The sequence below is a fragment of the Bubalus kerabau genome, chromosome 10, assembly GCF_029407905.1.
Source record: "Bubalus kerabau isolate K-KA32 ecotype Philippines breed swamp buffalo chromosome 10, PCC_UOA_SB_1v2, whole genome shotgun sequence".
NCBI classification, from domain to species: Eukaryota; Metazoa; Chordata; class Mammalia; order Artiodactyla; family Bovidae; genus Bubalus; species Bubalus kerabau.
Genome location: NC_073633.1, coordinates 24,516,116 through 24,528,293, shown reverse-complemented (window position 1 = coordinate 24,528,293; position 12,178 = coordinate 24,516,116). Strand labels below are relative to the sequence as shown.

General features: G+C 40.8%; 1 protein-coding gene across 9 annotated transcripts in view; it reads right to left on the bottom strand.

Annotated features, from left to right (window-relative positions):
* REC114 (REC114 meiotic recombination protein) overlaps positions 1–12,178 on the bottom strand; it is a 115,653-nt gene that overhangs the window by 19,938 nt on the left and 83,537 nt on the right. For all 9 annotated transcript variants that reach the window (XM_055536940.1, XM_055536943.1, XM_055536941.1 and 6 more), the window contains one exon: positions 428–511. In XM_055536940.1, the coding sequence (XP_055392915.1) occupies positions 428–511 (84 nt within the window). The remainder of the gene's footprint in view (positions 1–427; positions 512–12,178) is intronic.

Here is a 12,178-nt window from a genome sequence, read left to right as displayed (position 1 = left end):
CAAGTAAGCAAATAAAAAGGAATTTTATTATTTAGTATTAAAGAGAGAAAAATGAAAAGACATTCAGTGAAGCATTTGAAAGCACACCCCCTTTGAAATCTAAATAGCAAGACAATGATGTAACTCCACCTTCTCCCAATTTGTGCTGGGAGATGGAGAATGGTCGCAGAGCTCTGTCAGGCAGGTATTGACAGATCAATCACAGCCCTGGTTCTTCAGCAACATCCCCTTATTAACTATGCTTCTGCCTCTTGATAGTCCTTGTTTCATGTTTTGCTCAGAATGCAAACCTTTCTTAAACAAATGTGTTCTTCCCAGTACCATTTCACCTGCAAAGAGAAGCTCCTGCACCCACTCCCGTACTCACTTAGCAGATGAGAAGTGTATGAACAGTTGCTTAAAAACAGTTGGCCACACAGAATCTTACCTTTATGGTTGTTCCAAACAACAGACAATCCATGCGTCTTACAATCTTCAACCAGTTCTTGCTACCAATGAGTGAAAACCCCTCCTGAAACAAAATAATTAAGTAAAATTAGCAACAGAAGCAAAAGAGACATAAAGAATAGCTGTGATGCTGCTCCTTCATATTAGAAAGGTATCTATTTAGTTATTCTATAACTTAAGCACAATAGAAATGACTCACTATCAACTGCCAAGGATGGCCCTTCCAATGAGTCCCAGTATCTCAGTCCTCTTCCTGAGTCATGATCAACATTAACAGTCTCAGCCTGTATTGCTTTTCTTAACCTTTTCATATTGAAAATCAACAAACCATTAAAGATATTTGCTATAAAATACAATGTTAACGCCTCTAGGATTTGGCAAAATACAAGTTTATAATTCCTGGAAGCCAAAGGTTTCCATTATACTAATTCATTAAGTTATCTGCCACATCCCCAACTATATAGTGAGATTTCTCTTCATGAGAATCTTATTTCCAGATTCCTATGTATGGAAAAATGGAAGCAATTTGGTTTGGGATGCTGAATGTCTAGTTCTTCATTTCAATCTGAAAAAAAAAAAAAAAGGCAGAGAGAGAGCAGTAGAGTGAGGGCACATAAATCTCAAGGGAGGGACAACTGCTGGATCCTAAAGGTGTAAAGATAGACTTTTCTGTAGCTTACTAATAATGTAAATAGAATGGACTGCCTAACGACCATGGCCGCTCATGAGAAGTGCTTAGCATTTAGTACTAACAACTCACTCGGGGAACGGATAAACTGACAGCATTCAGAATCGAGCAACTGCATCCGCCTCACGGTGTTGGTCCACCACAGCCAGAGGGGGCGCTGGAGGGACGTGAGAGGTCTACAGCTCTTTATAAAAAAGTTTTCTGAACTCGCATCAAATCTCTCTTCCTAGATTTGAATATGATGAAAGCTACAACCTGCAAAGAAATTTTTTGTTCAGGAAAACTGGGGGTTAATTTCTTGACTTTTTTTTTTTTAAAGGAGAAAAAAAAAAAGACCATTCTAAAATGTTGATTCTAAGAATTCTATTATTAATAGGAGTCTTTTTTTTTTTTAATGAAAAAACAAGTCAGGCAAACCATTTGTGATTTCTTTTTAAAACTCTCTCAGAAGCAGCAAAAAGAAACATTCATTATTACCCCCAACGTGTAGAAACTGTTTAAAATGGAAGGATGTGGGAAACGTGCACACACGCATTGCTAGGAGGAGTGCAAACTGGTGCAGCCTTATGGAGGGCAACACGGTGTTATCAGAACTACGAATGCTTTTACTCTTCAACTCAGCAAGCTCTGCTGGACTGAGGATTCCCTTCACAGATCAACTTGCACATACGAAGTGATGCATGGATGGGGTTAAGCATCTCCATATTTTTAATGGTAAAAGATTGGAAACAACTCAAGTATACAGCAACAGTGGACTGGTTAAATAAAGTATGACACTCTGCAATGAAATACTAAACAACTGTAAAAAAAACATGATGTTCTATATCAGTGCTGTCCAGTAGAAGTATAATTTGAACCACTTATGTAATTTTAAACTGTCTACTAGCTACATTTTAAAGGCATAAATAAACTGGTAAAATTTTAGTATTTAATTTAATACATCAAAATGGAGTAGGAAGTGGCAACCTACTCCAGTACTCTTGGCTTGGAGAATCCCATGGACAGAGGAGCTTGGTGGGCTACAGTTCATGGGGTCATAAAAGAGTCAGACATGACTGAGTGACTAATATATCAAAACATGATCAAACACTGTAAAACATTATTAAGATAGTTTATGTTCTCTTTTTTTTGGTACTAAGTCTTTGAAATCCAGTGTGTGATTCACACTTATACCACAGCTCAGCTGAGATGCTGTATTTTAAATGGTTAACGTGAAATGCAATCCTACCAAATCAATAGAGTTTAGTGGGATAATATTTTACAGTGCTTTAATTTTTAAACCTAAATTTTAAATAAAAGTTAAAATTCTGTTTTTCAGTTGCACCAGTCACATTTCAAGTGTTCAGTAGCCACAGATGGCTTACAGCTCCCTTCCCGGTCTTTATGTGTTGATCTGTGAGGTACACTGTTGTGCTGGAAAGCAAGCTACAGAACAGTGTCCATGATGTGATATCTTTGTATAAGGAAAGGAGGGAACATACAAGGTATACTCTTATTATTTGCGTGCATTTACATTTTAAAAGGGCTTCCCTGGTGACTCAGTGCTAAAGAATCTGCCTGCCAGTGCAGGAGTCTGGATCTGATCCCTGAGTCATGGAGAAGGAAGTGGCAACCTACTGCAGTATTCTTACCTGGAAAACTCCAGGGGCAGCGAAGGCTGGCGGGCTACCATCCACAGGAACGCAAGAGAGTCAGTCACAGCTTAGCGACTGAACAATAACAACAACATTTTACAAACTGGAAGGATGAGTACACAAGAGACTAATAAAAATCATCTGTAGGGAGTGAGAGTGAACAGTACGGATGGGGCAGAGGTTAAGTGAGATTTTTTACTATATATCTTTTTATATTGTTTTGATTTTTCAACCACATTAAGCCTCATATGCATGCATGTGGGAATATTTGGGTAAACAAGAATTCCCATTCCAATATGGCATAAACTCAAGGAAGAGAAGAAAGCAGGACCTAAATAAATCCATCTATGGCAACTCTGTACTATCTTTACAACTATTCTGCAAATCCAAAGCTATTCTAGAATAAAAAGTTTATTAGAAAATAAATGAGCGGTCCCTGGCCCTGGCCTGACTTCCTCTAGTCCTCTGACTTCCTACCTCTAGTCCACTGTGGGTCCCCGGAGACTTCACTTGGCTAGCTCACACATCCCTCCATGTCAGCTCGGCCAGACTGGGAGAGTTTTCTCCACCGACACTGCCATTCCCATATGCGGCTGCCTCCACGTATGGCATCACACATCCCAGTCAGTCACCACCCCGAGTGATCAACCTGGCATCCCACTGGGCTCCTTTCCTCACTGCTCCCTCAACACCAGTCAATGCCCAGGTCTCGGAGAGCCAATCCCCAAACAGCCTTCTCATCCCACCACCCTCCCAATGTATGCTGTCCCTGCTCCATCAGGCTGCTCCTCACACACTGATTTTGTTGTAGAGCTTGTTCCTGAAGTGGCCTTCCTTTTTCACTGGTCTTTTAAAACCCCACTTTATCCCAACCAAACCCCACAAGGCAAAGCTGGCTGACCTCTCAAAATTCTATGCTCTCTCAGGATCTTGTACTTACCATGCTATATTGTAATTAGTTACATTTCTTTGTCCCTGATAAGAATGAGGAGGAATCCCTAGGCAGTGCAAGGCAGGTTCTAGAATGTGTCTTATTACCCCTTGAATCCTTGGGAACTATCACAATGTTTAGCAAATGTCACTAGATTAGCTCCTGCAGCCCCTCAGTCCAGGACTCGAGTGGCTGTGCCGGAATAGGTATGGCCTTCCTCCCTGACAACACCTTTGAGATGAGCCATTTTATGGCTCTTACTCTTCAGCTTAGCCAAACCACTCTTCCTTAGAACTTCACATACCTCTTCCCTCTGCCTCTTCTCCCCGACTTTTTACCTAGTTAACCTCTAACCACTGTTCACTTCACCCTAACCCAAATCTCGGCTGGGCAACCCTAGGATACTTTCCAATAGCACCATACTTTTTCTTTCATAGCATTTATCAGTGTGTGTGTGTGTGTGTGTTTGTGTGTGTTGATTGTTCAATGTCTATTTTTTCACTAGGCTATTAGCCCAGACAGGCAGGGGCTATGTTTGTTTTGCTTACTATTATACATACAATGGGCAACCTTGGTGGCTCAGAGGTAAAGAATATGCCTGCCAAGGCAGGAGACTTGTGTTCAATCCCTGGGTCGGGAAGATCCCCTGGAGAAGAAAACGGCAACCCACTCCAGTATTCCTGCCTGGAGAATCCCATGGACAGAGGAGCCTGGAGGGGTACAGTCCATGGGGTTGCAAAGAATCGGACATGACTTAGTAACTAAACAATGACAACAACAATACACATAACACTCATGATAATCTTTGACACGTAAAAGATGGTTCAGCAAGTTTTAGTGAATGAAAGAATGAAATTTCATGAAAATCAACAAAATATTTCATGCCAATGTAATTTCTTGGGAATGAGATCCACAAATTTATTACCTGTCCAATGATGCAGAACATCTTGCCTTTTTTTTTTTTACACTTCATCTTATTCAAGATTCAGAAAGAGCTTTTTCATTCTAATGTTTTGGGATTTAGTAAAGAAGTCTGTATACCTAACCACTTGTCATTCATACATTCCTACATTTTAATAGTTGATCTCCTTATCTCTGAAAATCCCCCTCTTGGAATCTCCTTTAAGGAGACAGCTCCTCTGTGCCACCTCTTCTAACTTTCTCAGGTAAGTGACTTGCTCTGTGTTCCCATAGCACACGGCACCTGCTGCTACTGAAACACACCCCATGTCTGAGCTCCTGCTATGGCCAGCCACTGTGCTAGGGTTTAACAGAGACACAGAAGCTGCCCAAAAGGAAGGGAGAATGCATCACACTCACCCAGGGAGCTCGCCTGGGACGCTGTCCCCCCACCAGCCAAAGGAACCCACTGTTAACTGAGTCTGCCAAATGCCCTGCAAGCGCTGGGGTAGAAAAATGGTTTGGAATTGATAATGGGAAGGAAGAGAAGTGGAATACTCTAGGAAATACCAAATTTATTATAAGACAAAAAGAACAGAAGCCAATATCAAGAACTCGAGTCTAGGATAGAGGAGTGTGGAAGCTTAGAGGAGTGAGACTTTCTAGTGAAGAATGGTCAGCAGTCTGGTGATGTCCAGGGATAGCATAAAAATAAGGGCTAAAAATCTGCACTGAAGTCAGCAGTCAGGAGGTGTTGTGCAAGGTAATGTCTGTGTACCTGTCTGTCATTCTGTCCCTCCCCTTCTAGTTCCCCCTTTATCGAAAACTCCAAAGAATATTCATCTTTGTATCTTGCATATCTGTTGAATAATAAAAGAATGCCAATCGCTGACACCCCTATTTCCTCCAATCGCACTCTGACCCGCCCCCCATGCTGTCCAGCTCTGCAGTCTCCCTGAGGTGCAGTGGCCAGACCACCACACGCCTCCAAGGTGGGCTTACAGTGCACTCTTATATAAAGAGAGCCTCAGGCTTTGACTTTCAAGTATTATAAATTATGAACTTCATTTCCAGATTTTAGTTATCCATGTTCTCCTTGGTCCCTGTCATTGTAAATAAGAGTTACAAGTATTATAAAGATAAACCAAAATGATCACAATAAACTGTGGAAAATTCTGAAAGACATGGGAATACCAGACGACCTGACCTGCCTCTTGAGAAACCTGTATGCAGGTCAGGAAGCAGCAGTTAGAACTGGACACGGAACAACAGGCTGGTTCCAAATAGGAAAAGGAGTACGTCAAGGCTGTATATTGTCACCCTGCTTATTTAACTTATATGCACACTACATCATGAGAAATGCTGGGCTGGAGGAAGCACAAGCTGGAATCAAGATTGCTGGCAGAAATATCAATAACCTCAGATATGCAGATGACACCACCCTTATGGCAGAAAGCGAAGAACTAAAGAGCCTCTTGATGAAAGTAAAAGAGGAGTGAAAAAGTTGGCTTAAAGCTCAACATTCAGAAAACTAAGATCATGGCATCTGGTCCCATCACTTCATGGCAAATAGATGGGGAAACAGCGGAAACAGTAGCTGACTTTATTTTTCTGGGCTCCAAAATCAATGCAGATGGTGATTGCAGCCATGAAATTAAAAGACGCTTGCTCCTTGGAAGGAAAGTTATGACCAACCTAGACAGCATATTCAAAAGCAGAGACATTACTTTGCCAACAAAGGTCCATCTAGTCAAGGCTATGGTTTTTCCTGTGGTCATGTATGGATGTGAGAGTTGGACTGTGAAGAAGGCTGAGCGCCGAAGAATTGATGCTTTTGAACTGTGGTGTTGGAGAAGACTCTTGAGGGTCCCTTGGACTGCAAGGAGGTCCAACCAGTCCATTCTGAAGGAGATCAGCCCTGGGATTTCTTTGGAAGGAATGATACTAAAGCTGAAACTCCAGTACTTTGGCCACCTCATGTGAAGAGTTGACTCATTGGAAAAGACTCTGATGCTGGGAGGGATTGGGCGCAGGAGGAGAAGGGGACGACAGAGGATGAGATGGCTGGATGGCATCACTGACTCGATGGACGTGAGTCTGAGTGAACTCCGGGAGTTGGTGATGGACAGGGAGGCCTGGCGTGCTGCAATTCATGGGGTCGCAAAGAGTCGGATACGACTGAGTGACTGAACTGAACTGAACTGAACTTAGAAACCTCTCAGGTCTGACTTCACCTACTAGTTTGAGCAAGCAAGTCAAGAGGGTATCATAGTGGTCACTGGCATTTAGCTAGGTAAATTAGCTTTAAAACCGTGCTGCTGCTGCTGCTAAGTTGCTTCAGTCGTGTCCAACTCTGTGTGACCCCATAGACGGCAGCCCACCAGGCTCCCCCATCCCTGGGATTCTCCAGGCAAGAACACTTGAGTGGGTTGCCATTTCCTTCTCCAATGCATGAAAGTGAAAAGTGAAAGTGAAGTCGCTCAGTCCTGTCTGACTCTTAGTGACCCCATGGTAGATATGATTATAAGGGCCGGAAAGAAAACACAGCATTTAACTTTTATGGAAATAAGAGAAAGTCCTCACATTTGCTACAAATACCCTGACTGAGAGGAAAAGAGCACAGGAGAATATGGTTACAAAAGTAACTTGATGACTAACCATTTGACAATTTACAATACAAGTGAGTGCCCAAGCCCAGGGCACCAAAAGGTACCATGAATGTGAAGCGCTGAGCTGCCAGGTGACTTATTTGAAAAGGAGACTCTGACTTAACCATCATGATTGTTTTTCTGACTCACTTTCCTTGGAGCTCAGGGTTTGTGAGGTTCAAACTGAAAACAGGAAAGAAAATATCCATGATAAAGGAGCTGCTACAGAATATGAAGGTGATGTGCAGAATGAAGAAAGAAAGCAAAATAATTGGATTTTTTAATCTTAAAATGTCAATAATCACAACCAATTGCTATTTATTAAGGAAATAAAGAACAAAAAATTAAGTAACAAAAAAATAATTTATAGTTGGTATGAGGATAGATTTTGATCTTAGATTTGAATATGGACTTTTTTCACTACATTTAGAAATACACAATATTGTACTTGGAGAAGAAACAGTTGTCTTACTTGGAAAGAACTACACCACACTTACCATGAAGATAAACACCACCCTATCTCAGTTCAAACTAACACACCCATTCAATAACCTGCCTCAATTTAGAGTTATATTTTCCTGATTTGTAAGAGGTATATAAACAATTTGGCTTCATGCTGAAATACAGGCTGTTTTGAAGGTGTAAGATAAATAAATATTAATGAATAATGTCAACAAAACAAAGACCACATTTTAGAATGTTTAACATCTAGAAATCACAATTTGTTCCAAAAATATTTATTAAGGATCTAACGTGCCAGTTACGTACCAGATTCTATGATTCAAAGTCAAATAACACATGGCCCCCACCCCCAGGGACCAACAGTTTGAGGAAATCAATCAACGAACCATTCAGCAGGAACAAACAAAACAGACGTGGCAAGTTCATGTTTCTGCAGAAGCACAGAGAAGAGGCCTTAGATTATAAGGTCCAGAGGAAATAACCCCTTAAGTGATTCTTAAGAGACTTATATTTTGAAATAATTTATTTTTAAGTTTGCAAGATAGATTTTCAAGCATTTATGACAGTACAGAAAACAGTATAATGGACTACCACACACCCATGTTCCAGTCACAATTTTCATAATATGGTCAATCTTATTTCACAACTCCATAATATCATCAAATGTCTTTATCACTATTCATGTTTCTGACTTTATTTTACACTGCTTCATTTTTTTTTGAATAGGGGTCCAAATATGATCTACATACTATGACGATTAATATGTCTTGTAAGTCTGGTAAACTACTGATTCTTTCTTTCATCTCTTTTTTCTCCTTACTTTTCTTTTTTTTTAGAAGAAACTGGGTCATTAATCCTCTAAATGAGAGATCAGCCAGGTTGTTTTATTTTTCTTACTGTAAAGGGCCAGTGAGTAAATATTTTAGGTTTTGTGGAATCTGTAGTCTCTGTTGTGGAATCTGTAGTCTCTGTTACAAGTATTTACGTCTATGGCTGCCCTCTGTAGCATGAGAACAGCCATAGCCGATGAGCATGACGGTGTTTCAACAAAACTTTATTTGTGGACACTGGGATTTGAATTTCATATAATTTTCACATCTTGCACAATATTATCCTTTTGTTTTTTTCCAACCAGTTACATGATGTAAAAACTGTTATCTCACAAGTCACACACACACGAAACCAGGCAGTGAGGCAGGTCTGTCCCATGGGCCATACTTTGCTGATCCCTACTCTAGACTTATCCTTGCTAACTTTTGTAATTGTATCCTTATTGTTTTTTAATACCTCTGTCTCATAATTCTTATAGACTGGTAATCAGATCAAGAAGCTTGATCAGTTCAGGTTTGATTTTTTTCCCTTAGATTTTGTACCTACTTCCTACGTGGTCATGAGTGATTCCACAGAAATGTCTTTTTGGCCTTTTTTGGTGAAGTTAGCAGCCATTGATCATTTCTGCCAAGACCCACTGATTTCATCAGTGGTTGCAAAACAATGTTTTAGTTTTTTCATTCTTTTTTTTTCTTTTTAAAATATATTCATTTTTGGTTTTGGCTGTGCAGGGTCTTTGTGGCTACGTGCAGGCTTTCTCTAGTTGCAGCGAGCAGGGCTACTCTCTGGTTGCAGTGTGCGGGCCTCGCACTGCGGTGGCTCCTCTTGGTGCAGAACACAGGCTCTAGGGCGCACAGGCTCAGAAGTTGTTGCACACAGGCTCAGCTGCCTCATGGCGTGTGGGATCCTTCAGGGCCAGGGGTCAAACCAGTGTTCCCCTCCACTGCAAGGCAAATGCTTAACCACTGGACCACCAGGGAAGCCCCTCATTCATTCTTCATTTATGAGCTAAAATACATCTATAAAGAGAAACTGTTTCACCAACTACTTTGTTTTTTTAGGTAAAAATAGGAAACAGGATAAATGCTTGATTTTTTTCTTATATTTGCCAGCTTTCAAAATAATGAGGTGGTTCCCTAGTACTTCCCTGGTGACTCAGACAGTAAAGCGTCTACCCGCAACGTGGGAGACCTGGGTTCAAATCCTGTGTCAGGAAGATCCCCTGGAGAAGGAAATGGCACCCCACTTCAGTACTCTTGCCTGGAAAATCCCATGGATGGAGGAGACTGGTAGGCTACAGTCCATGGGGTCGCAAAGAGTCGGACGCGACTGAGCGACTTCACTTCACTTCCCTAGTACACTCCAATGATGACAATGAGGGTATTTTTTTTTGAATTATCATTTGAAACTCACAAATTAAAATGTATTTGCTGTTTCAATCCATTGCAGTTATTGATCCTCTTTGGTTAGTGAGAACCTTCTCAAGTTGACGTCTGAATTCTGAAAAGCCTTTACTAATCTCAAGGCAGCAGAAGCTCAGCTGATTCCTTGTTTCTTCCTGTACGGAAGATGAAATCACACAGGTCTTCAGCTGTCCATGATTTAGCCTCATATATTCTGAGGGTCAAAGAAATGCCTCGTCTTCTGGTTGTGTTGTAGATGTCATGCATGGGTAACTGGCTTTGTCTTCCTATTTCATTTATTTTTATGGAGAGATCTGAGAAGATTCAGGGCTTCCATGGTGGTTCAGATGGTAAAGAATCTGCTTGCAACGCAGGAGACCTAGGTTCGATCCCTGGGTCGGGAAGATTCCCCTGGAGAAGGGAATGGCTACCCACTCTAGTATTCTTGCCTGGAAAACGCCATGGACAGAGGAGCCTGGTGGGCTACACAGTCCATGGGGTCACAAAGAGTTGGACACAACTAAGCGACTAACACTTTGAGAAGATTCAAAAGCTATGATGCCATTTCTGGCCAAGAAGGAATATGAGAGTCAAAAATTATACTTCTGTCATAAACACCTAGAAAGCTGGACAAACTACTGGCAACAACTGTGGTCAGACGATGGAAAGCAGGGAGTGCAGGACTGTGATACTTGATGAAAAGGTAACAAATGAAGTGAGCCCTAAACAAAGGGAGGGATATACCTGTTCTTAGACTAGATTATGACAGTGTTAAGATTTAACTCTCTCCAAGGTGACATACAGACTCAAGGAAAAACCAGGTAAAACCTTGTAGAAATTTATAGATCTGACTCTAAAATTCACATGAGCACGCAAAAGACCTAGAATAAGCTGGAAAATGGCAGAATTGAAAGATTTACACAACTAGTTTCAAGAGCAGTACAAAATTAGGGTAATCAAGACAGTATGGCTTTGGCATAAGAATAGGCATGTCATGTCACAGAACAGACTCCAGAAACAGACCCTCACATACACGGGCAATTAATTTCAATAAAAGTACTACATTAGTTCAATGAAGAAAGTACAGTCTTTTAAACAAATGAAAATAAATAAATTAAAAAAAAAACAAAAAATTAAAAATAGAACTCCCATATGATCCAGGAACCTCACTTCTGGAAAAAAAAAAAAAAGTGGTATTGGGACAACTAAATTATTCATATGGGGGAAAAAACCCTTGACCCTTACCTCACACCATTTTTAAAAATTAACTGAAAATAAATTCAGGCCTAATAAGTAAATGACAGGAAAAGATTTCTTTTATAGGACACAGAAAGTATGAACCATGAGGCAGCATTTCATAAACTGAACTGAAAAATTTAAATCTTTAGCTCTTCCAAAGACAATATTAAGAAGATGAAAAAGTAAGCCAAAAAGTAAGCTACAGTATGGGAGAAAATGTTCACAGTACATACATCAAATAAAGGTCTTAAAATTCAGTATATATTTTAAAAACCTCTGACAGAATATCCAGAGAAAAACCATAATTCAAAAAGACACATACACCCCAGTTTTCACAGCAGCACTGTTCACAATAGCCAGGACATGGAAGCAGCCTACATGTCCATCAGCAGAGGATACATACAGACACTGGGATATTACTCAGCCATAAAATGGTATGAAACTGGGCTATTTGTAGAGACATGAAGGAACCTAGAAAGTGTCATACAGAGTGAAGTAAGCCAGAAAGAGAAAAACAAATATATATTAACACATATATGTCAAATCTAGAAAAATGGTATGCTGCTACTGCTGCTAAGTCACTTCAGTCGTGTCTGACTCTGTGAGACGCCATAGGCAGCAGCCCACCAGGCTTCCCGTCCCTGGGATTCTCCAGGCAAGAACATTGGAGTGGGTTGCCATTTCCTTCTCCAATGCATGAAAGTGAAAAGTGAAAGTGAAGTCACTCAGTCGTGTCCGACTCTTAGCGACCCCATGGACTGCAGCCTACCAGGCTCCCCTGTCCATAGGATTTTCCAGGCAAGAGTACTGGAGTGGGGTGCCATTGCCTTCTCCGAGAAAAATGGTATAGATGATCTTATTTGCAAAGCAGAAACAGAGACACAGACGTAGAGAACAAATATATGGATATCAAGGGGGAGGAGGGGGGTGGGAAGAATTGGGAGATTGAGACTTAACACATATGCACTACTGATACTCTGTATAAAATAACCAGT